The 27,317-nt window shown below is 38.4% G+C and overlaps 1 protein-coding gene across 2 annotated transcripts; it reads right to left on the bottom strand.

Annotated features, from left to right (window-relative positions):
* Positions 1 to 9,790: 9,790 nt before the first annotated feature.
* Positions 9,791 to 24,267, bottom strand: LOC126252633 (AN1-type zinc finger protein 1-like). 2 transcript variants are annotated; one of them, XM_049953535.1, is made up of 3 exons: positions 24,127 to 24,267; positions 20,128 to 20,506; positions 9,791 to 10,375 (listed from the first exon to the last, which is right to left on the bottom strand). In XM_049953535.1, exons 2-3 carry the CDS (start codon positions 20,488 to 20,490, stop codon positions 9,914 to 9,916), a joined length of 825 nt encoding a protein of 274 aa, XP_049809492.1. In that variant the 5' UTR covers positions 20,491 to 20,506; positions 24,127 to 24,267; the 3' UTR covers positions 9,791 to 9,913. The 2 variants fall into 2 exon arrangements, with proteins under 2 accessions (XP_049809492.1, XP_049809491.1); XM_049953534.1 differs by lacking the exon at positions 24,127 to 24,267 and adding an exon at positions 23,800 to 23,937.
* Between the last annotated feature and the right edge of the window lie 3,050 nt (positions 24,268 to 27,317).

Here is a 27,317-nt window from a genome sequence, read left to right as displayed (position 1 = left end):
GTTGTTAACCAATTGACAGTAGAGTCCCTAATTGGGACCGGACCTTGTTCGGATTACTGATTTGTTCAGATTAATCGGAATTATGGTGACGAGTTTCTAGAATAAAGTATACCAAGCAGATGAGTAGGTATACCAAGGAAACAAGTGTGGGAACAATGACTCACTCTCACTCCCTGCCCTTGTTGTTGTGTGTTGTTGAGACCTATGTAGTGTCGTGTCTGAGGTCAGTGCACTGCCAGTTGGGTCAAAGCACTTGGTTATGTTATCAATCGCTGGCACACGTAACAGTTGTATTGTATTCATTCAGGTGTAGTGATGTACGTATTTTCATCACGAGTAAACGGCAACATATGATAACTCTCAAAGATAAACTGAAGCTTTGAAGCAGATAGACAATGGTGAGAATATATCCGAACTGGTAATGTAACTGGGTGTTGGTAAAGCAACCATTTGTGATTGGAAGAAGAACCGAGTGAAGCTTGAATAGTCCTGTGCAATGTCTTCGGGAAAAACACTCGAAATTCAGCAGACTTTGAAACAGTCCCAGTACGATAAAGTGGATGGAGCTCTTTTTCCTTTGGTTTACACAGGATAGAGAAAGGTGAACTCCTTCGAGTGGAGCACAGGTTCAGGAGAAGGCTGTTTACCCGAACAAGTTAATGAATGGTGACGAGTCTTTTCGTGCGAGTACGAGTTGGTTGGACAGATTCAAAAAACATCATGGAAACCGTCAGCTAACAATTACTGGAGAGAAGCTTTCTTCTGTCTGTGATGCAGCGAAGGAATACTTGGGTGAGTTTGAAAAAACGGTAAGAGAGGGAAAGTATTCTGCCCAACAAATTTATAACACTGACGAGACTGGCCTTAATTTTAGGGCATGGCCAACACAAAGCCTGGCATCGAAAGCAGAATGTGCAAAGATCGTGTGACTTTATTTGTGTGCAGCAATGCTGCTGGTAATCACAAGCTGCCTTTAATGCTGATCGACAAATCTGCTGGGCCCAGAGCTTTTAAAAACTGCAACATGAAGTCCCTGCCCATACATTATCACAACCAGGAAAAAGTGTGGATGGATAGATGGTAAGCTGTTTCCCAGCCAGTTTGTCCCCCTGTTTGACGATTTTCTAAGGAAAATAACTTGTCTCCCTGTGCAATCCTTTTGATTGATAAAGCGCCATCTCACCCCAGCACTGAGGAATTCTGTGTTGGAGAAATTGTGACAAACTTTTTGCCGCCGAATGTTACACCACTTCTACAGCCGATGGACCAGGACGTACTGCAAACATTAAAACTGATTTACAGAAAACAATTTTTAAGAATGCTGATCCAAGATGATAGCATACCTTTAGTGGACAAAATAAAAATGACCAATGTGAAGGATGTTGTTTATTGGGCCGCTGAGGCATGGAAGAATACTTCAGAAAATACTCTGAGAAAATCATGGAGAAAACTGTGGACATCTCTTGAATTTCGGGACAACCTAGTTGAAACTGAAGAGGAAAATCTACTACAGATGATATAGGCAATCCCTGGATGTGAAGAAGCTAGTGAAGGAGACGTAGATGAGTGGATGGCAGTGGGTGGGGCTTGTGTGGAGAACCTTACTGTGACTCAAGACCAGGACAAAGTGGACGGCTGTGATGGAAGTGACAATGAGCCTGAAAGTGACAAAGGAGAGATGGTGCCACACAGTGACACAGCAGAAGCCCTTGACCTTGCACTATGTTATTTGGAGCAACAGCCCTTTGCTACACCTGCTGATTTGATGTTTATGAGACGATGGCACAACTATGCATCATATAACAGACTGTCTTCAATATGACAAAAAACAATGACTTAGTTTTTGTCATCTAAAAAGTGGGGATAAAATGTCCATTGTATTTTAGAAAGATTGACAGCTTTTCTTTCATTGTTATGCATTGTTTAAACCTAATATTTTCTTGCCAATTTTTCTAATACATGTTTACTATACTGTGTAAATTAAAATAGTGTGTATGTACAGCAGTTAACCACACAGTTTTCCATACTTAAACTAACATTTTTCATGTTTGGATTAACCGGATCGGCGGGACTCTGCTGTACTTCAAATTTTTACATCGACTGTAATACACATACAGACTGACACAAGCTACATAGTTTTTCACATGACAAACAGAATTGTTAAAACTGATTACAAGGAAGAAAATGCTGTTCTGTGAAGAAGTGTGGTATCGATTTCTTTCTTGCTGTCAGTTTGAACTACGATAGCAAAGCATGTAAATCATTAGACAAACTGTTCCTCGCATTTATGTTCTTTCTCCTTATATATAATTCTAAACAAAAATTTTACATAGGAAATGTGCTATTGCATTTTCTTCCTTGCTGTCAGTTTTACAGAAAACAGGAATGGCGTGTTTATGATTTACTGGCTTATGATTAGAATACTACTACAGAATCTGAATCATCCAAAACTTTGTAATGCTACCTGTTCGCAGATGAAAAGTATACTACCATCGTCACAGATCCAGAAGCTGGAGGTGTCTGTCTCACATCCCACTACCAATGAATGATCCCAACACATTTACCTATTCATTTTCAGTCACTTCAATTCCCTTTTAAGGTTTACTAGGGAGTAACAATAAACAAATTTCAAGGTCAGAGGGAGGGAGGCAGGGGGAGATTTTTGGGATTTAAAAAAACAGGCCACCTTGAATGTCTAGAGATAGGATGTTCATATTCACAGGACAGGGACATTAGTATTTTCTCACAAAAATGATTAGCATTGCAGTCATCTCAGTTCAGCATGTGTCCTGTTGCCTAGTAAGCACAGGGTTTGCCATGGGCTCTGATAACTTGGTCCACGCTTGATGGCATCAACATGTATAAGGTGCGAATGCCATCCTGTTGCATAGCCATCCATGCTGCATTCTCCTGGTACCAAAGTCCATCTGTGGTGGTTGGCATAGGGTCACAACGCTGCACCCGTCATTTTACCATATTCCACACATTTTCAATTGGCAACAAGTCTGGTGATCTGGCGGGCCAGGGCAAAGGGCTGACGTCCTGTGAAACTAAGAAGGCATGTGTTCATGCAGCGGCATGTGATCGTGCATTGTTTTGCTGAAAAATGGCATCGGGGTATTGTGCAGAAAGAGTACAGCTACAGGTCACAGGATATCATTCATGTACGTCACACTGCTCACAACGCCCTGGGCACACACCAACTGTGATTTGTGGTTGTACTCAAGAGCACCCCACACCATAAGGCCTTGAGCTGGCACTGTGCCTTGTGCAAATGCAGTCACTGTGATGCTGCTCCCCTTGTCTGCGGCAAGCCAAAATGTGGCCATCGTTTTCAAACAGAACCTGGATACATCCAAAAACACTATTAAATACCATTACTGTCCCCAGTGACGATGATCCATACACAATTGCCATCTAGCTGTTTCTGCACATTTGTCAAAAGTAGACGGAGAAGTGGACGAAGCACACTTAACTCGTACTGTAACAAACGGTGACGGACTTTCACCCTGATAGTGTGTGCTGTGTTACACTGTTGCGCCACAGGAGGACACAGACCTGTTGAGTAATGCCATTCAGATGAGGTGTCAGTCTTCTCAGGGGGCCATTGGATGGTGCGACCTGACCCACGTTGTCGTGAACCATTCTGCACAAACCCATTGCACATCGTCCCTCATGAGCAGCAATTTCCCAGATGGATGCATCACTTCCTCTCATGCCAATAATGCTGCCTCTTTCAAACTCGCCAATTTGATGGTACGGTTCGCAGATACATCTGCGAGGCATCCTGCACGTCTCCTCCAGTGACAATGATCCATTATCCTCTGTTTATAGTGATGAGAGCAACAGGTACATTTTCTTGGTAGGTGGTGTTGCGCTGTGATATCAATGTTAACCTTGAACCTGAGGAAAAATATAGTTCAAATGCTAATCATTTCTGCAGAACATACTAATGTACATACTCTGTGAAGCTGAATGTCCTCTCTCTAGTTGTTCAAGGTGTTCTGTTTTTTTCTGAACATGAGTGTACATCCAGTTCCCATAGTATCCGGCAAATGCAACTCCTGGGTTTTCTAGGAAATCAAAACAACAATAGTTTGAAGGATGAGCCAGAAAATGAAGTATAATTTTGTTACAAATACCTCTGAAAGAATTGGCTGACCCAACGCGAAGAGATGACCATGCTTACAACAAACAAAGATGACATTTCAGAAGTAATGTGAGTGATCTGCAAGTGATGGAACTTCAATAGAAATGGTTGTAACTGGATGCAAAATGACAGAAAAGAAATTCACAGAATGTCTGCAGAAGACAACTCTCCAAACACGGTATCTGTTGTAGTTTACAAGGGAGTAGGTAGATAAAACATTAAAAAATTTATCTCACAGTCCTCCTCTCCATAATGTACACCATCTTCACTAATGCTCTAAAAGCTTTTGACTCAATATCAACAAAGCCTGTACTAACAAAAACGGTAGCTGTGTACGAGTGCATTCGTTCGAGACTATATCTTTTGGGTACAAAGCAACCTACTACAGGCATATTTCTACATCTGTTAAAAGGCTTTGTAGAGTGAATCTCAAAATATTGTTGACAAGAATAGAAAAATATGGTATAAGAAGACTGGGAAAGAAATGGCTTGCATCATTTCTAAATTACTGCTTACAGAGGTTCAGCATGCTGTACACAGACAAGCAAATCAGTTCAGTAACTTAATTTCTACCTGGAAGCAAAACAGTCAAAAAAGGTGTGCATCAGAGCTCAGACCTCTGCTATTTCTCCAATGACTTTAATCTGAATGTAGATGCTCCCAGAGCCGTCATACCAAGCTATAAACATGGCTTCTGAACAACTCAGCAACTGGGCTACAAACAACAGACTAATCAGTACTTTCAGACTTTTTCCATGAACTCCCACACAACACAGAACACTAATCCCTCTCAACCACTTATAACAGTAAACAAGCAACGAATTGAAATAAACACTGAATTTAAATTCCTGTGTCTGTGCTTACAGCACAAAGATAACCTGAAATGGAATAAACGTATTGATCAGGTAAACGCTAAACTACCTCATATATGGGAAAATCTGCACATATATTATCTTGAATTTAAGAACAAACAACTGGGATGCACGAATTAGTTGTAATAAGGTTGGTACTGCTATACCTTCAATTATAAATTCCATTGTACTGTAGCATCATTGCAGCCTCAGCATATCAAAATTGAAAAATTAACCACGCCTTAACTTCTTAATACAGCCACAAGTTCTCATTATCATTTGTACTAAAGAAAAGCTTAAAATTACTAAAGAAGCAGAGAACACATAAATTCATGCAATAAAATGTGAGCAAGGGTTGTATTAATGACTGGCAAAAAAACAAAAGTGCGGCTTTAAGAAATGAATGGTAAACACAAGGCATTTTATGGTCCAAAAGCGAAGCATCCGGACCTCAGAAAAAAGCTCTGTGATTATGTGGATGAGAAGCAACATTGTGAATTCACAGTGACGAGTGAAATGTGCTAACTCAAAGCATTGGCTTTAGCCAAAGAATTAGGCATCACCAGTTTCAAAGCTAGCCAGGGCTGGCTATCATGATTTCTCAATGAAAATGGATTAGGCTTCCAGGAGGAAAACTATCACTGCTCAACGACTTCCAGGCAGCTACAAGGAAAAAGTAGTGAATTTTCATCGCTACATGATAAATTTGCTCCATGAGCATTCCTGCATATTATCGCAAATTGGTAACATGGATCAAACAAGTCCATTGTGAGATGCCAGTCGACAATACCGTGAACTGGAAAGGGGAATCAAGTGTCGTGATGCAAAGTGGCAGCACTGAATTTACCTAACATGCTGGTCCTGGACGGGTTCTGTGTGCATTCAACTGAGGAAGTGTGAGACAAGTTAAAAAGGAAAAACTGACTTGATCATTATCCCTGGAGGCCTAACATCCATCCTGCACCCACTAGACATGTGTATAAATCTGCCATTCGAAGCTGGACAAAGACTTCGAACAGGGCAGCTGCAACTGTACAAGTCTATTTTGAAAAATGAGGATACCACAGGGCAGTTGCTTAATCCACTGTCTTTATTGTATACACAATGCCTCGAGTTTGCTGCCAGCATCGTATACACAATAAAAAATTGTGGATTAAGGAACTGTCATGCAGTTTCTTTATTTCCCAGAAAAACATTCAAAGCTGCACTTAAACAGTGATATACGCAATGAATGGCTGACGAAAGCCTTTAAGTTTACTCGAAGTGGAGAAATCAAGTGGCTAGATTTGTGATTGAAATGTGCATAGGACTCCATTCCCCTACCACTGATGGAAAAATTTTTCAAAATATGTGGTATTACAAATTCATTGGACAGGACCGAGGCCAACGCTCTTTGGAAGATGGCAACAACAATGGTTCTTCCGCTAGTGACGACAAAAAAAGTGATGATGAATTGAATCATTACATTAGAATGATTTTTTTTTTTTGTAAATAAAACACAAAATAAAGCCAATATTGTCTTTCCTGTCTTAAAAGTAGGCTGCACCTATTATTCACCTACATATGGTAAGTACTGGTTGCTATGCCTTACAAATGTTGCACACACTAAGCAGAAAAAGGTTAAAAATTGCATATCAACTATATGTACAAGCTCACCTAAGATATGATGTTACATTCTCTGGTGATTCTGCAGCTGCTCTTAGCACTTTTAGAACCCAGAAGAGAGCCATGAGGATCATTAATGGAAGCTAAATTTGACTCTTGCGAACCTATTTTCAGAAAGCTCCACATCCTAATACTGCCTGCATTATATATTCTTGGGACTGTGAAATTCTTAAAAAATAAGATAGTGCCAACCGAATGCACACAAAAAAAGTGAAAGTCACAAATGTTACACTACAAAAAATTTAAGCAGCACGTGTTACATGCTAATACCCAACTTTGTAGAATGGTAGCATTCCACATGGCTGTTCAGTTGTTCACAAGCACCTTAAAAGAATAAAGTCTGTTGAAGACAATACGCAGTTTTGTGAAGCCATGATATCTTACTTGCTGTGTCACTATTTTTCTCTATAAAAGAATACCTTGGACAGTAAATGTGCTGGCTATGATTAAAGTGCAACACATGAACTATTCAGAGAAGTAAATGTAATTTAAATCTGTTGCAGTGTACTATTAACCATCATGTACCACATGTAGCATGTTTTACAATGCAGGCTTTCATGGCTGGAATTTACATATTTAGCGATTTCAATTTTGTGGGCATTAGGCCATCACATATTTCTCTGCTTACCATTTCATCTTTCCAATGCTGGAGGCACCATCAGAGGCTATAGTGGCTCATAAAACAGTCACAATGTGAAACAAGGCCAGCAAGCCAAAGTGTTTATACGTATCTAAGCAACAGTAAGTTTGTGACGTCATCAAACCACTCCCTAAAATTGCAGTCACACCCACATGTTAAGGAGCTTGTTGTAAGTAACAGTTGGCACTGTTTGTGTTATTTAGCACCAATGCCAACAACTTGTCTACTCTCAGTCCTCCTCCTTTTCTGTTAAAGTTATTTTTTGTGCTTTTGAATTTCTATGGACTTTCAATATCCTAGATGATTAGATCTTCACAAAACCATAGTGTTTAAGAAACAAATTTGGTTGTCTTGTGGTACCAATGCATGATCTGCTACTGCCGATTTAGTTCCTATGTACACTCGACAACACATGCAAATGATTTTACGTGCTCCTGCTGTGGCACACAGTTATCATATGTCTTTGCACTGTTCAAGTATTTGTGCACCTTTCTTGTTTAAACACTGTATCAATACTGTGTCTTCCAAATACTCTGCTGTGATTTCTGACAGTTTTTATGAATGTGAGGAAAACTTTCCTTTGTGTTTGGTTCTTTTTTGTTAGAAGCTCCTGATCTTTTATCGCATAGTGTCCTGTTAATCTCCTCCTAGAGTAGCAATTTCTTCTGAAGGCAGTTTTTAAATGACTGAGCTCATCCTTATAGTACTGTGCACCAGCATTTTGATCACTCCTCTTTTCTGCTTGGGACATTGATTATAATTTCTGTGAAGTTATCTATCTGTGTGAGTGAGTTTTCTGTAGACTTCATGCCCTAAAGTTGCGCCATGTTTTATAATTACCTGTATGATCAGAAATGAAATTTGACCTCCTATCTCTTTGTTCATAGTGAACCTTGTATCAGAATTACTATCATTCTGAAAATTTACATATTCTGTGGGTGCAATATAGCAAAAGTATCAGCAACATACCAAAACCAACAAGAGGTTCTTCTTTCCCGTCTTCAAAATTTTTTCTACCAAAAATTCACTACAACTGCAGGAGTAGGTTTGCCATAGGCTAGCCATCAGTTCACTCATGAATTGTGGCCCACTAAAAATAAGTTAATGTTAGACAATGTTTAAATGATGCCTCTAGTACTGGAAGATGAAACATTTGGCAGAGAAATATACCTTGAACGATAGCCTAATGTGAAGTACTAAAATCACCAAAAAAATAATACATTTTGTCTGACTGCTGTAGCACACTATGCAGTATCAGATCACACGTACCAACTATGTAGTGGCCCTTGATTCTACTGATGCTAATATGCTGAATAATATACATTTAACAACTGACAGATCACATAGACCTGGAAATCAATCATAAACTGACTAAAAAAATGTATAATCAACAGATCAAAAAGAAATTATCAATAATGTAGTCAAAGAATTAAGTTGATAGATTTTTGTGTATGGGCCAGTTGATGGAAAGAAGAGGATCGACAACACAAGACATACATGTAAGAGTACAGATTGAGCGCTTTTGTTGAACTAATTAAGGCTTTCAAAACTTAGTTTCCAGTGTGTCTAAAACAGCCAGTTTACAGTCAGGCTGTGTTACCATTTACAACATAATAGAAGGGAGAGGTGGATGTTTAATGTCAAAAATCATTTAAAAAACTGAGGTGCTTCTCAGCTAGCAATGGTAAGATGCCTGTTGGCATTTTTTAGGAAAGACAGGAAAACAAAATAAATACACTGGAGCAGGAGACAATTATGAATGTGATGGAATCAAATGAAGGTAGACTAGCCATTCATCCATTCAAATAGGTAGTAGATGGACCAAATAATGTCACTCATGGATTCATATGGCCAAGAAAACACTCTTTTGGAAAGTGGATAACTGACATTTTTTAAGAAAAGCAAAGGGATAAGCATCGCGAAAAACGTCATGTATCGCAAAAAAGAGTCGTCCATCAAGCAGTGACGTAAAATGGCTAATATATACATTGCAGCTCCCCAAAAATTCACTTGCAATTGAGTACAATTTATAATTGAGGCCTAAATGCTTTGGGCCTACAATTCATTTAGATATCTAGATCTCTCACTCTCAGAAACTGTCATTAATACTTGTCAGATATATTGTTAACAAGGGTATGAGTCTGGAAATTCCCTTGCCCTGCAAGTACAATTATTATTCCTGACTAGACGAAGAGAGGGAGAATTCTCTGCTGTGCCAGGCCATATCCCAGTTCCATGATGCACATATTACTGCTAAGTTAAACACACCATCCTACAATGTGCTTATACATACACCACTGAGATATTCTGTACAGTAAATACAATAATAGATCTGAATTCTCAGAGCAGTACAGCACTAAATGAAGTGCCGTCTACAGAGAGTATCATTTTACTCAATACTCTGGGAAAGTCTTGATCAAATTTTCTTTCAAGTGTCTGTGGTAAGTAATTTAACAGTCTTGGGTGTGGCACTAGACACCATCCTGTAAGCAATTATAAATTTATTGCTAATGAGTACAATACTCAGTATTAAATTCTGAAAAAATTTTACAATGCTAGAAAATGGTGAATGCATTTCTTCATACATCTGTGTAAAACATAACAGTATTACTTTTCAAGAGCATATGAAACTTTATAACATTTTGTATTTTCCAAATGTTTATGTGGATCACTCACATCGTCCACATATTCCAAAATTAAAGATTCACCATCCACTAGATCATTTTCTTGTATTAAATCATTAAGTTTCTTATCCACCTGCATGCAAAGCAGCTGTCCACCCTCATAATGAAACAACCTCAACTTTGGTGCTGTAGCATCATTATTTCGATTAAGAACACCACACAAATCAGAAATGGAGTCAATAGCTCTTCCAACAGTCCAATGTCTGGAAACAAAAACAGCAACAGATTGTTTTGAAAGAGTCAGTGGTGGAAAGATCATGAAATAAACTCTGTCTGCAGATGGAATCCCTTTGTTGCCCGCTGCTTTATTCTTCAATTTCATTAGCTGAACTTTAAATGCTGTCTTGTTGTTCTTTTTCTTAGCAAGTGAAAGTCTCCGCTCAACCTGCAAATAAAGATAACATGTAACTGTTGTACATCATAAAGAATCTACTAAGCAATGTGAAAAGATGAACTTACCAAAATTCTAGCACATGGCCAAGTCTGTACAGCTACAAATATTTTTATTTTGTCACCACCAAAAAGTGTAATATGCACATTAACTGGTTTCAGCTAGTTATAGTTAAGTTGTGATGTGCCGGTGTTTTGATAGTTGTCATAACACAGCTCGTCAATAGGCAGCATGCATCAAAATATGCCACACAACAATACTTCAATACATCTGAGAGAAATGGCTACAATAAACTGAAATATCACAGCAGTATCAAATGTGTGTTCCAAGATTTAGAATTTTGAGGAAGCTTCTGTTCTGATTCCAAAGCAAGAGAGAGGTGCAGAAAGTAATCTTCTGAGGTTGGTAGGTACATAATATGCAGATTTTTGGTGCTTTAGACATGTAACTCAAATTTTCAGTACTGACTGACTTATTCAGTACTCATTACTGGTGCTATAGGGTGGGTGCTGATTCTCCAGTTTGAGATATGATCTCATAAGCTCACAGATGTTATCTGCCTCCTGCCCTTATATGTGGTCACTTCCCCATCCAACTGCACCAGTTCCTAATATTTCTTGTAATGCTTTCAGAGTCTTAATCTAAGTTCTCTGGAATGATTTCACTGTATAACTTCTCATCAAGTATTATAGAGATGCTTTGGGAACCCAAATGGGTGAAGGTGGCATTCTTTTCAAGGAATGCTTCTGAGAAAATTTAGAGAACTGGCATTTGAAGCTAACTGCATCACGATTCTAATGCTACAAACATACATTTCACATAGGAAACACAAAGATATGATAAATTAGGGATCGTACAGAGGCATATAGACTGTTGCTTTTCTCTTGCTACGTGAGTGGAATATGAAGGGGAATGACTAGTAGTGGCACAGTGTATCTTTTGCCATGCACCGTATGGTGACTTGTGGAGTGTGTAAGTAGATGTAAGGAGCAGTAAAATTGCTACCCATACCATTACTTCTGTTATTGCAGTCTGAAAGCTTCTTAATCAGATGTTGATGGACTCCCCGTGTCACATCACAGACAACAATAGTCACTTGACACAGATGGTCAATGCCCAGTATCTACCTCAATGAGAGTTCTTTACAGTATTTATCTGTAGGAGTTAGTGTTTATTAAAAGTTCACTTTTGACAATGATTGATCTTCTAGAGCAAACCAGAATTCTACGATGCAGATCCTCTCCTTATGGAAAAAAAACTGAGGTTCATGTCTAGGCCATCTGCAGCAAAACAATACAAACCATTTTCATATTTTTTTTTATTTTTTTTTTTTTTAAGTTAGGATTTTTTGTCCATGATTATTCTCAATTCTTAACCACATTTCAGTTCATCCACAATATCGTTCTGCTCTGTTTTCTGAATTCAAATCAAACCTCACCTTCATGCAGAAGTCACCAATGCATTTACTTTCTGAAACTTAATTTCATTTCACCAGATCCCCAACACACCCTCATGCATGCCACATGAGGCATATCATTTCAAAAAGGCAGAGAAAGGCCATGTTACTGAACCAAAATGTGTCATTTGGCAAAAGGAATCTCAGAGAGTTTAATGTCTCATCAGCAAGGTCATTAGATGTACTTAGACTGGGGAAGGAAAAGGGCTGGGCTTTTCCAAAAGGAACCAAGCTGGCATTTACCTTAGGCAATTTAGCGCAAAAAAACCTAAATCTGAATTTGAACTGCTGTTCTCCAAAACACAAATCTACTTTCTTATCGCAGCATTGTCTATTTTAGTGCTTCCCTTGATCTTCATTCAAAATGCCCTCTGACAAAATGAGCCCTTTGAGTTCTCGGTCCTTGGAGTATGTGTTTGTGGGCACCCAAAGAATATATTAGGCATTAAAATAGAAACTGCCTAAGTTGTGCCTAAATTAACATACTAGAAATTGTCAAGTGGGCCATGTGGTGGATGATACACAAAAACTTCAATGACACATGAATAGCCACACCACTGCTTGTAAGTTGGTGAATAGAGTGACAGTGGGATACAATGGTATGTTTGGTAACTTGCGATCTCTCACTACCAAGTACAGGATTTCTGTAGAGGGCATAGACTCTTATCACAGGAGTATCAGAACATTTGAAATGTATTTCCTGAAATAGGTATATAGCTATTGATTGTTCTTCCATTTGCGTTCTGTATTTATTTGTGTTCAACTGAAGAATTAGATATAATTTTTGATGAGCATTTTGTTTCCCCCCTTTCTCATTGCCTAAATGAAGTACAGCAGCTACTAGAGGGAGAAGAAGGACCTGTCCATTAAAGCACTGATCTCTACAAAGTTATCTTCACTTTGGGAAACAAGAGCACTCAGCACTTACCTATAATCATGTCATATCATCTTACATGGAATATGTTGCACATGCCGTAGTTTGGAAACAAGTATGGGCAACGTAACATTTAAGTACTTGCATATGAATTTTCAGGGATGGATATTTATGGCATCCTCAGTACGATGTTAAGTAGCAGAATTAGTTTTAACTACAGGTTTCTTCAGAGCTGTAGCAAAGAGAATCATAAAACTTTGTGGCTGCATAGTCTTGAACAATGATTTCCTTCGCTGTAAGTTACTTTAAGCTGCTGAATCTTCTACTTCTCAGCATATACACAGTCATTCTCTGCTCCAACCAGGATGTACACACTGAAAGTTTACGCATTTTGAAGACAATTTACATGGAGTCCTGTTTCATGTGATGCTGACTGATATTTGCCATTGGTGGGTATACCAATACAACCCATAGTGGTGGGTATGAATCTCTGGCATTGGAAAGATTCAGAGGATTTGTCACCAAAGACCAAAGCTAGAGTTTTCATACTCAATCTTTACATTATTTACTTATTTCAACAACACATATCAGTACAGCTGGAAATTGAGGCGGTGGCATCAATAAAATTGTTCAAGAGAGCATCTAATTGACAATGAAGAATACCTGATAACAAAAATAAAAGACAAAAACATTAATACAATTACAAAAATAATTGGAAAGAGTTATGCTGCAGCCAGAGGACGTGTCATATACTACATAATGCATCATATGTGCTAAGAAGACTTGTAAAGTTTAGTTTCAATCATGTCATTACTGGGGAGTGAGTTTCAAGCACACGGGGTAAGTAGTAACATTCTATCCCAATATACGTACATTTATGTTGTAGTCATAATTTATTATACTGACCTACAGACCTAATAAATAAATGACTTTTTAAGTAGGTTAGTTTAGAGTTGTTTAACGTCCCGTCGACAATGAGGTCATTAGAGACGGAGCGCAAGCTCGGGTTAGGGAAGGATGGGGAAGGAAATCGGCCGTGCCCTTTCAAAGGAAGCATCCCGGCATTTGCCTGAAACGATTTAGGGAAATCACGGAAAACCTAAATCAGGATGGCTGGAGACGGGGTTGAACCATCATCCTCCCGAATGCGAGTCCAGTGTGCTAACCACTGTGCCACCTCACTCGGTTAAGTAGAGTAGTGTAACACCCCAAGGAGATAATATGTCTCGCACTATCATCGCTTCCTGACAGTGATGATATGGAAAAATGCTTGCCTGCTACTAAACACACTGGCCCAATCTTCTGTCCAGTAATCTTGGTGTAAATCAGCCTTCAGTTCAGGCAATCTAAGGTTCATCTAACTCATATCTACTCAAGACTGGCCCAGTTCCCCTGGCAATCACCATACGCCATGATCAAACAGGCATGAGTGGCTCACCAAATACCACAGACATGGAGAGAATTATCCTTCTGCTACAGTAGACACTGAGATATAGTTGCTCACACACCCTCTAGTAACTGCCAATGGCACTAAAATCTACAAAGAAGCCACATCAGTAATCATCCACCAGGAAAGTAACCCTCTCAGCCAAAAGATAGTATAAAAGTAATAGTTTCTCTCTCTGCTGAAGTTCACATTGTCTTCCTTGAAAAGGGATGGTTGGCAATATTACATGACAAAACCCAATCAACGCTTTGCCACTTTTCAGTAGGTGGTGAAAATAAGGAATGAGTGTTTTTCTGTCTTAGAAAAGTTTTGAAATACTCTCACTTTAATAGAAACAATGGCCAGTAAGAATTTTGTATCTATGTCATTCAGTGTTCTTCAAGAAAAGATGTGGAAATATTTACAAACAAATGTTCATGTCATGTAAACCAGGCTAATTTTTTCCATGCTATTAAGTGCTCTCTGCAATCCTACACCCTGTAGATTAACAACTAAATTCAAGTATACCAAAGTGGGTTGTGACCACATTTAATACTTTTAGGAGACAGACTGTGTTAGCAGAAAATTACTGAATGTTATTAGGTAAAACTTTTTATGGGTCAAATCGGCAATGTTAGGGACATACAGAGTCACTTGTTTGAAACAAAGAATTGCAAACATAACCTCTTCTGTTTATTTCAGATTGTCAGCCCTTCTCAAAATGTGTATACCGAAACTCAAGGAAACTGAAATAATATGAGCAAAACTGCAAAAACGTGTGTAAGTGGATTAAATACTTTACATTGGTCAGTGATGTTCATACCGTGATGCAAAATTTTGTATATGAACTTATTCATACATTCAGATATAAAAATTGTGAAAATTGCCGTTTGGCGATTTTTGTATTAGAACTGTGGATTCAGTCATTCATAACAAGCTTAACTATCACAAAATGTGTTTGGAATGGGTTCAAAGACAGGGATGAAGTTCATAAGGACATCTGTGTTCTCATTTATTTTGTGCTACGAGTAAAAAACAATGGTTTATGATGGAAGGTGAGTTTCTAAACCAAAGCCCCCACACTGGTCAGAAGAAAAACATGGGATGGAAAAAACTGAGTTGAGGTTGTAATATCACTTAATCTCAGACGCTTGTGATAGTAATAATCACTACTGTGTTTATCACAATTATCCAGATACACTCGTGCATGGGTGTTGAATCTGTCAGCTTTTTTTTCTTCCCCTTGCTTGAATATGAAATGTATAGAAGTATACCCGGCACCTATGTACACTATATTATAATGTGATCTGCACCAGTAAATTGTAAATTACTAGATAAATTTATTATCGTACTTATTATTTCACTGGCCTGATTACAAATGTACGAGAGGAAAGTAATGAGACTGACAACACTGCAAGCGATCTGGCAACATTGTGTTGTTTTACTTGTGTACACTGTTGTGTTCATCCCTTCCAAATGCTCAGTCCGAGTTTCAGCTCCTTACAGTCATCACGTGATTTTTGAAAGCACCATCAGTGAAGCTGTGCTTTGTTGTGTGTTATGAAAATGGAACAGTAGATTTTGAGCAATGTTATGCTATTAAGTTTTGTGTTAAACTTGGGGAATTCACTAGTGTAACCATTGAAAAGTTGAAACAGGTTTATGAGAACATTTCTTATTAAGGGCACAAGCTTTTTGTTGCCACAAATCACTTTTGGAAAGCTGAGAACACCTTGCCCAGGGAACTTCAAAAATTGACGAAAATGAGTAATGTGTGTATTGTCTTGTGAGATCGTTCCTCCAGGACAAACTGTTAACCAAGTGTTTTACACATATGTCCTTGAAAGGCTCAGAAAAAGGGTGAACCGAGTAAGACTGCACATTGCAGACAAGTGGATGCAGCATCATAACAACGCCGCATGTCAAACAGACACTTCCAATGCAGAATTTATGACCTCAAAAGGCTGTCCCAGTGTTCCGCAGCCTCCCCTGTTCACCTGATCTGAGTCCTCATGACTTTTTTCTTTACCAGAAACTGAAAAATCTTCTAAAAGGGACTCTGGAGAACATTCAAAAGAACGTAACTGGTTCACTCAAGAATGCTTTTACGCAATATGCGATTCGAAGACAACAGCACTGTCACACAACCTTTATGCAGATGACACACACACAATGATCAAGAATTAAAAAGCTCACAGAGTGATGGGATGTATCCCTACATGTCTTCCATGTAAAGTGCCCTGGCTTTTAGCTAAAGGTACAGTCTGGTTGTTTACAGAAACAACACCAGCTTCCAAGTACCAATATTGGGACACCAATGCACATCAACAAAATTGGAGGCTTGATTGTGTTTCTTCAGAACGGTGATATACACGGAGCCACTGCTCTACACACAAACCAGGAAAATTGATGTTTTGAAGTGGGCTCTAGGATAATATCACTAGAATTTCTGCATCCTTACTGAAAGATCAGCAATACAAACCTTTTTCTTATATTGGGGGGGGCGGGGGGGGGGGGGGCTTCGGGATCCAGCAATAACCAATATCCGAACCAAAGCACATCAAACTCAACTACAAGTCAAGGTCCTCAGCAATAAAAAACTTGGATCATGAAGAAATATGGGAAATCAAAACCTTTCCACACTCAGAAAATTGTGTGACATTTGTGTTTGTTCTGTATGACTCAATCAATGAGTAATCACAAGTGTGTCCATTAAATTTTAGGTATGCAGCCATGCAAATACTACTACTTCAATTGATAGTTTGGCCTTCTATCAGCCGGAAATCCTGAGAGGAGTCGCAAGAGTGTCATCTTCAGAACTAGATAATATGTATGCAAATTACAACCATTGGAACTGAGCTATGCTGTGTTTTGTCATTTGCATATTACATCACATTAAAACCAAATATTACACAAGGATGCCAGGTGGTAATATGATATCTCTATACTTGCTACACAGAGGCCATTGTGGCATGACTTGGATGGAGTTCCTGGTACAACATAGTTACTGGTGCCAAATAAATGCTAAGATTGATCATTTAGTCACTCCATATCATTTGTGCAGACCAAGTACAATTTTAACTTTTGGCCAACATCATCACATACAAGGGAGTGAGTAACTTAGATTTTGGAAGCCTATTTCACAGTAACATGGTGACTAATGCATATTCATATTTCCTGTTTGTAGTAACCATGAGTTTCACCACAGCTGATGTAATAATTTGTGCACCTGCCAAAATCTTCACTTTACAGGGCTCACCACAAATGCTAGTAACAATGGGCTAGAATTCAAGGCAAAATCTTTCTTGTACATGCAGTTTTACCACAGCACCATTCCACTCCCAATTAAATACAGGATCTTGTCTCTTTGTGTGTGCCACATACAGATAATCAGTTGCCTGTCCTCAATTTTTGTATGTTGTTTCCATCCTGGGATTTCTAACATTTGCCTCTTCGATACAATCTGCCAAGTTTTACTCAATCTTTACCAGAGGTGCCAAAAAAGATAGTCATCTCTGTAAACAGGGATCAACCAAAATTTACGGTACCACACACATAACTGTGTTTTGTGATGTCACTGTGGTGCAGCATTTTTTAAGCAGATTGTGTTTGCTGAATGTGCGTTGAAAAAAGTGGTGGCACACACTAGTGTGAGATGTTTATTTTCTAAATTGTTTGCAAGTGATGTTAGGACAGCATTGGACTTAGTGCTGTAAATTACTCATTGTTTTGGGAGTTCATTTTTGTTTGTTTGTCAGTTCATTATTTTAATGTCATCAGTTAACAGCTACTGATTTGTTTTTGGCTTTGGAATTGCTAGTTTATCATGCTGTTAATGGTTTGAAATGCAATTTTTGTGTTTTTGGTTTGGTACTAGGAGTAGCTCTCACGATGAAATTTACAAGTTGTTCATTAGTTGCTGCTACGGGTGAGGATATGGCTAGTACAATTACATTTATCCAGTTATATAGCCTGTGTGATTTGTTTTCTAGTGTGTGCGGGGGACATCAGGCGTGTGTCAGCGCAGATTTATCTGTCAGCTGACTTTGGCTGGTTAGTACAGTTTTATGATTTTTTTTTTTAATTTTTTAATGTACAAAGTGTATTGGGTTTGTTTATAATGTATACGATTTTCTTCGAAATGTATCGAAAGTTGTGTTGGGAGTAATTTTTTTTATGATTTTGTGGTTTGGCTTGGTTGTTGAAGTTCATATTTAAAATTTATGGTGGTGGATATCATGGGGAGTTTGTTGTAGTTACTTTGGTCTGGTTAGAGTTTGATAATAGTTCCATTAGTTGTGGTTCTTTATGTTTATGGGCTTCATTTGAATTGTTTAGGTCACACAAAATTTCCAATACCCATTTTTTGTTATTGTGGTTTTGCTGATTGCCAAGGTTTTGTATGGTTGATTTTTACATTAATATTTGTTTTGATGTGTCTTCATTATTAGAGTTGTCAAGCATTGAGTTTGTCTCCATCCATAACCCCTAATTCCAGGCACTTGTCCTGTGAGTTTCATGTTATTTCTGCAATTAAATATTTTTCATGTTGTTTGTGCTGGTGTGCGTGCTTAATGTGTGATGTCACGGTTGCCATACTGTACAAGTTTTAATTTTGGGTAGTCGCCAACATGATGACGTTACAGGTCAAAGCCGAAGTGTAGTACTACACCCTTTGGATTTGCTTAAATAGTTCAATATCCTTCAATATGACCCAAAGAAGAAACACTGCTATGAACATGTAATCTCTATAGATACAGGAAAACATGAGACCAACAAGACAAAATCATTCTGATTTGCCATGATAGCTACAATATACTCAAATGGAATGAATGCACAATTAGTGAAGGCCTACATTACACTATACTTACTAATTAAACTCTGCTACCTGCATCACTAACAATACAACCCACAGATACAATCAGTTAGTAATGCTTCCCCACAAAACTGGAAAGCCTTTACTGGCCCTTGGTCTGCACTAGGTTTTTAATTATTCAGAATCTGGACAGAATGTGACTTTCTCACACTGGGATACATATCCCTTTACAACTGTTTTCATGCCCTCTCATCAAAGTATTCAATTACTATTTAATTCCCTACACCTCACTTTACTCTTTGTTTACTCTGCTTTTTCCTCTCTCCACTTCCTCCTTGATCCAAATTTCTCGTGTCTGCAGAGCACCATTTTCTGTCTTCTTATGACTGTAACGAACACTCTAATGAATAGATGTGTTCCTTCCTGTCTCTCAACCAATCAACTGTTTTCTGTTATGGAATACATTCTCCCTTAAAGAGAGTCTTTCTCTCTCCCTTTCCCCTTCTACTCTCAGTGAAGGAGCCTCTGCTTTTATACGCTAGAGGTTTGATGCTAAATGAAACGAAGAGCAGTTTTCAGTAAGTATAGCTGATTGTTTACTGTTACTTTTAAACTTCATTTTTGACTGATCAGAATAATAAAGTGACTGAAGGACATTCATGAAGAACCATACGCACAGTACCAGTGTACTAATAAGAGATATGTGACATCGTGCTGAATATGTTAAAACATTATTCTGGAAAGTGCAGTATGGAGTATGATTTGCCGGATTGAAATAACCTTTTGTTTGTTTGCTTTCACAGCTATCATGTTCGACATACAAACAAAGGAAAAATGTAAATGAATCTTAATAGGTACACTGGTGGCTGCAACTGTCATTTGCAACTCCCAGTGGTAACAGCAAACAATACGACCAAGGTGAAAAGAACCAAGGATCTGATCAAGTTCATTCTTTGAGTTGTAGTTTTAGCTGTCCTGTAAACAATTAACTGCCAATCACTTTATTATTCTGATACATGTCCAAGCGCCAAGTTTCTGTGTTATTCATACAGTTTCATGTAATGCTGAAATTAAGGAGTAACACATGAAGAAACAGAGGAAGAAAAATGAGAAACATAAGTACTTTCCACAGTAAAAATTAAAAACATATCTAATACATGAAATCTTGCAGTACCTCTATGTCTGCTTCTTGTTTTGCCATTTCATATTGTTTTTTGCATATGTTTACATCCCTCTGTCTTAACTTTCCATCATCATCATCCAAACAACCATGATGACGATGCTGCAGGCAGAAATGTTGGCAACACACTGGGCAGTTCATCTGGACAGCACTGGAATTGCCACATATAGAGCAGTTGTATGAGATAACAGGCACTGCTGAAATTTCAGTGCCACGCTGCTCAGTGCAGTTGTGTCTATCTGGCAGGTAATGATCATTGCAAAATATTTGCTTGCAGTGTTCACACTGGAACGGAAGAAAATCAAGCTGTTTGCAGTCTGTATGAGCACATTGCTTCCCTATGTGTGGCAACTCCATAGTGTACAGCAGTTACCTAAAACAAACAAAGTCTGCATAAGTAAAATTATTACATCCCAGAATAGTGTAGACACTATTCCAAGGTCCATTTCACAGGTTTTCCCACTGACAATATTTACATACATATACGATTATAACTGAATTTTGAAGAGTTTCAAATTGCCGCCTCAAACACTGAGGGCCTTTATTTGCTCTGCACCAGTCCTTGGGAAAATTGTAAGTCACTAAAAACTGAGAATTTTCAAACGAACTCACACTGTATTTTAAACTTTTCAACTGTCATAAAAAGGGCATTCATGGATCTTAATAGCTTACAAACTGTTATCTTTGTTCATCTCTTACATTTTCTTTTGACACATTATGCACAGATACTACAAAAAATGTACACTGGGGTACACTTCTTAGCATACCTAGTTACTCAACTGAATGAAGTAGCAGAAAATCAACAGTTTCATAGACACATATCTGTTGGTTGGTTGGCTGTGTGGGGAAGGAGACCAGACAGCGAGGTCATCGGTCCCATCGGATTAGGGAAGGAAGTCGGCCATGCCCTTTCACAGGAACCATCCCAGCATTTGCCTGGAGCGATTTAGGGAAATCATGGAAAACCTAACACAGGATGGCCAGACGCGGGATTGAACCATCGTCCTCCCGAATGCAAGTCCAGTGTGCTAGCCACTGCGCCACCTCGCTCGGTCACATATCTGTGGCAAAGACTGCAATTAGCTTAGACTATAAATATTCAGATCTAGAGGAATGTTCAATGTGTGTTATCTGCTTTGACCAATGACATAGGAAACTTGAGGTAAAGGCATAAACTGTACAGCGACTACAATGTAATATTACTGGTAATTTTTTCATGAGTTAAGTTACAAATCAGTTTGTCACCACAACTTTTTTTTTGTATCCCATTCGTTTGCTTCGCCAAAACACACACACACACACACACACACACACACACACACACAAAACTATTACCTTCCAACCTAACCTACACCTTGGGCTAAGCTACAGATCAATGTGTTACAACAACCAGTTGTTCTTCCTTTTTTCCTACATTTGTTTGCTTTTCCGAGAAACAACAAAACTGTAAACATACCCATCAGAAGTTGATGTGACAGCTGCCATTATAATTATGTCACTCACCAAATCCAATGACTCATATTGAACATTCCTCTTCACTCCCAACTATTCTTGTTTACATAGGTTGTTATATCAGTTTTATTTGAGTACTTGCAAAATACACTTATCTGGCACTCTTAGCCAGGAGGTATGATAAACATCATGTTACACCACTGCCTTTCAACTTGGCAGCTGTAGCCTGTGGCCAAGTAAACAAAGTAGTCACTGCGTTTTGAGAAAGAAAGTAAAGACAGGCTGTGCTGACATGACAGAAGCCACGTCCCTGGCCCTATAGCAAGGCCAGTTACCACATGTCCAGCCCAAATTGGTGCTGGCAAGGCTGAAACACTGCTGACACAGTGCTGTACAGGAACCAGACTGTCACAGTGGTGACCAAGGTTATGCCATGACCAAGCCTGGCACTGCACTGCTTCTGGCCCCTATGTGACCGGAAATGATGTTCTGCTAAAACAGGGCAGGTTTGAGCAACCATAAATAACACTAACTCCAGCCACACAGTACCTGTCATTCTTTGCAGCCAGCTCCATGAAGTTCCCAATGACAGTTGTAGAACCGATATTGGTCATCCAGCCTACAGCTACTAGAAGCCAAACTGGAGCCTTCCAGCTGTGGGCCATCTGCCAGCTCACTTCGGCTGACTATGGGGGGCCCTACCAGGGGTCCAGGGTTTGTACCTCAACCTGCCTTGCTGCTATCTACCTTGCCTGCACCACATATTGGTGTCCGCAGGCTACTGTATCCTATGCTGGGATCTTTGGTTCCCAGCATGTACACGTACTCTCTGCACTGAGCCCAGCACAGGCTGGTCTGCATCTGTGCATGACTGACTTAATGCACAACTTGTCACTGTATGCCTGTTGCCTGCACAGGCGTGACACATATCTACACTTGCCAAGGTGCTGGCATCACAACTTCATTTCAGTATGCATATCCAGCATAGAAACTCCATGAGCCAGCTGAAAACTGTGGCCATGTATTGAGCAAAGTACACACTACTGGCTGGAGCCAGAATGCATCGGTGGGTGCTGACCGTGCAAGGTGTCATCCCAACTGCTGTACTGTGTGTAATGAATAACTGGGCAATTGTCTTCTCATGATTTTTGTGGCTTCATGACAACAGTTCCCCTAACTTTACATACCTGCTGCCCCACCAAACCTTCTGCATCATCACTGCAACCTACAACAAGATCATTAACACCTAAGCCAGCCCATCATCTGCTACAGTGCTTATGAAACAACTGCCAAATGCTTAGCCATTAACGCTACCTTCAGTTAAATTTTCCAGTGATCCGTGAAGCAGTAATAAGGTGAAAATGTTTCAATAATCATTAAACACGGTTTATTAAATTTTAAACTGTCAGTTGCTTGTTCAGTAAATAAAGATACAAGTTTTTACATTCCATCCCTCCCTTCTCATGCTTACAAACATTCTGAATAATGTACCCTGTCATGTCCTGTTATTGTTAAGTGTTTTCAGTTCTGATCTGAATCTATCAATCTGAGGGCTGCTCTATTAGTCTCTTTTGAGGATGATATTTTATGACGGACAAGATATGCAGCTCATAAGATTCTTTAATTTCTCTTAATTGCAATCTGCCAAAGATGAAAAATAAAGAATTTAACATGCTATTGAGCACAATTTCATTCAGCTGGGGGCAAAGGATCAGAATGGACAACGAAATCAGGCGTGTTATTTTCAAAGGAATTATTCTAACGAATGTTTACGCTTCATTTTATTACATTCGTGTCTTGTATGTGCTGACACAACTTCCCTCATTCTGAAGTTTTAGTCAAGGTTACATAACATTAATTTCTATTGCAGTTGGCACTTGCTTTGACAGGTTCTCTGTGGTTTTCATTTAGTTATTTGACACAAATCAAACTATCGTTGCATAATGGAGAGCACTCTGTAGGTATGTAACAACAGTAAGATACAAAGACGTGTATTCTGGGTACTAAGACGTTTCTGCAACCAACAGACAGAAAGACATTCGCTTTATGTAAACGTTTATGAAATTTGTGCACATCAACCAGTCACGAATTGATCCATGGGCTACGGCAATCCCAGTATACGTTAAAAATAACTCACTCAACTGACCAGAAGATGATCAAAATATTATTGCTATGTCTCATTTGCATAAGGCTACTGCATTGTACAAAACTTGCTTTAATTTGGAAATCCTTGGCTATGTTCGGTTGGTACAGTTAGTCCAAGGTCGGTCCACTTCTGTTCTTGTTCTTTCAGTGTAAGATGTGAATCACCGTTGTCTGCTTCGGGATCAGGTAATTCAAACGGCGGAACTTCTATGTCATCACATGGAAGTTTGTCTTCACGCCATGCGTCATCAACAATATCCAAAAATCTTCCTTCAATTGATACCTGACTATCCATAATTACACGGCAAATGTAACTATAATTTTATAATATGTACGGGAACACAACATTAACAGCTGTTATTAACCCAGAATTTCGAAGTAAAATAATAAACATACTGTCCAAAGATTCTCTATGCCATCAAAGGTGACTTTAGTCATTAGTGTAGTGATTTGCGTGAAGCTACCACTTCCATGTAAGCTGCACTCCCACCTCCACCCACCAAGGAGATTCTGAATTCCTTGGTTTCCACACGCAAAGAAAACAAGCATATGCCTATCCCCAAAACGCTGTTTAACGTACAGGTCTGATACACTTTCCTCTATCACCGTCCAAGAACTTAAGCAGCTGCTCTTCCTCTGCAATCGTTCGTTCAACAGCACAGGCCTTGAGACGTTTGTTTTATAAGGGAATAGTTAACGTCAACGCAGAAATTGAGCTTTGTTTTCAGCTGTGAAAATAAATACTTTGCAAAGCGGTAAGTGTTCTGAAACACTGAAATGTGAATCTCATTCCAGCCTGCAACCATTTCCTTTCACCACTGAATAACATTAAAGAAACACATATTGTAAAAATAAGCTTGCTGTAATGAATGTTATTCTCGCAATCTAAAATAACAGTCGCGACAATCTGTCCTCTGTTACCCACTGCGACAGCAGTGCTACAAGCGGCCAGCAAGTGATAGTGTTGAGTTTGGCGAGATCTTGCGAAAGAGTAAGCGAATCGTTTAGAACGTTTATTATCAGCCATTCAATACATTTTGATACAGTTGGCCTTGTCAATATGCGAGGTACAATTAATATAATTATTACAACAGAACACTTATTAACGCCGCGGTGTAGTTACAGATATACTTGTTTGCACACACATATAAATGCTTAATTACGATTGTATATTAATTACGTACATTTACATATTAATTACTTACATTTACAATTTATAATTATCACTGCTACTGGAGCACAGACAATACTATGCTCATCCTCAGGTATATAAATGAATGATTCTAATTGTATGCTTATTAGATACAATTTTATTGAAAAGTACACTTACTCAAAGCGCAATTCTTGAAAATGAGTTTCCATGAAGTCATCAACTGTACAAAAATCTGCCGGCCGGAGTGGCCGAGCGATTGTAGGCGCTACAGTCTGGAACCACATGACCGCTACGGTCGCAGGTTCGAATCCTGTCTCGCTCATGGATGTGTGTGATGTCCTTAGATTAGTTAGGTTTAAGTAGTTCTAAGTTCTAGGAGGCTGATGACCTCAGAAGTTAAGCCCCATAGTGCTCAGAGCCATTTGAACCATTTTGTACAAAAATCTCACTCTTTTAGTAAAGCTTCTAAAACTTCTTTAAACTTGTGTAAGGGAGTTAAGTGAGCTGTTTTTGGTAGTTTGTTGAAGAATTTCAGGCTCATGTGTTTATGGCTATTGTTTGTGTGAGAAAGTCTTGAGCATGGTGAATTTATCGTGCAGCTTTTTCTTGTACTTTGCAAATGAATATTATTTCGTAGTCTCAGATTGTTTGAATTTTCTTTGGCATAAATAAGAGAACTCTAAATGTAAATCTTAAGTGATGTGAATTGACTTCTACAAGTCTCTCTGAGAGGCAAACCTGTATATATCTAATGGCTTTCATTTGTCATTGAAGAATATAGGTCGACTCTTGTGCATTTCCCAACAACAGTATTCCATATCGCTTGTGTGAATGGAAGAATGCATAATAAAAGTATGGTGGTAGATTCTTACTGACATTTTTCTTAATTTATATAACAAAAATAATACTCTTACTAATTTACTCCTTAAGTAATTTATGCATCCATCCCATGATAGTCTTTTATTAGTCACGAGTCCAATTGATTTCACATTCCTACTCTCAGACTTCATTGCTCTGAGACTGAAATATAGTTCTTCTGTTTTTATTTTGTTAAGGGATAATTGGTTTGCCAAACACCAGTGATCGGGCATCTCGATGTCTTCTTTGTTGAAGTTTAGAACATTTTGTAAGTTTTCACCTGTTGCTATCAGTGTGGTGTCAGCATAGAGCACAATCACATATGGTACATGACTTGAGAAATCATTTATATAAACAACAAAGGGAAAAAGTCAGAGAACTGATCCTCATGTGGTAGTCCACATTTTATTTTCAACAACTGTGATGCCTGATTATTTGTATATACCTCCTCTAGTCTATCACTAGACAGGTTCTAAATATACTCAATGATTTATCTCTTTCGTCATAGTAAGCTAATTTTACTAACATAGTTCTGTGTGACACAAAGTCGAATGCTTTGATCAAGTCTGAAAGCAGAGAATGAACAAACTGAACTAAAGCACAAAAAATACACAGAAAACTTTATTCACCTTATAAATCAAGAAAATGGGTAATGTAATAAATGAGAGACACTACATAACGCATATCCATAGTAACAGTGATTGGAACATGAAGAGTATAAAACAAAGACATAACACCAAGAAAATATCATAAATCATAGACAATAACAAAATTATTACGAAAAAATAAAAATATAACATAAAAATCTCAAAGAAAACTAAAACGAAGTCCATACCAAAACATAATTAGAACCAAACAATAAAAAACAACCTAATTTCCACACATCACTTATTTATAACGGTAACTACTGAAACATGTAATATTGCTGATCCACTATCATCCAAGCTGTCAAAAGAAGAAGAAACTAATAATTCTAAAAAAAAGACAGGACATGGTAGCAACAGATATTACATGCAAAGCAAAAATGCCTAACGATGTGTTATAACTGTTTTGATTATAGTAACAAATCTTTATATTAAGACCATCACATACTTACGTGTTGAAAGAGCACATGATGGTGGCAATATGCCAAAATGGGGTCATCGTGAATGATTTATAAAATAAAAATGATTTAAAGATCATTGTATCTTGCTGATACTCGTACTAATCATGAATCAAATATTTGAAGATTATTTCAAGTAAAATGGAATAATACCTGAGAAAACGAACCCTATACACCACAGCAAAAGGCCATACTGAGCGATAGAATGGGTTTATTGTTGAGTATGCATGCAGCATGTTGTTGACTACAGGCTTGTCTCATGAATTGTGGGCGGAGGCAGCAAACTGTACTGCATATATCTTAAATGAATGATTGTGTAAAACACACAAAATTTTACACTGTACGAAAAATGATTTGGAATACCTCAATCTTTAAAATGGTTGGCTGTGATTTGTGTAATAACAATTATCATTTCTATGAGTACAATCCTGAGTCAAACAAAATTACGATCTCCTTCAACACTTCTTTCAATGA

This window comes from Schistocerca nitens, chromosome 4 (genome assembly GCF_023898315.1).
Source record: "Schistocerca nitens isolate TAMUIC-IGC-003100 chromosome 4, iqSchNite1.1, whole genome shotgun sequence".
In the NCBI taxonomy this organism is placed as follows: Eukaryota; Metazoa; Arthropoda; class Insecta; order Orthoptera; family Acrididae; genus Schistocerca; species Schistocerca nitens.
This window is presented reverse-complemented; position numbering and strand designations above follow the sequence as displayed.

Bases quoted from the DNA above. Each gene is read 5' to 3' on its own strand.
- LOC126252633 (XM_049953535.1), bottom strand. From the start codon at position 20,490: ATGGAGTTGCCACACATAGGGAAGCAATGTGCTCATACAGACTGCAAA. The intron at 10,376-20,127 runs GTACTGCAAGAT...CTTTATTTGCAG, and splicing joins AACAAGAAGCAGACATAGAG to GTTGAGCGGAGACTTTCACT.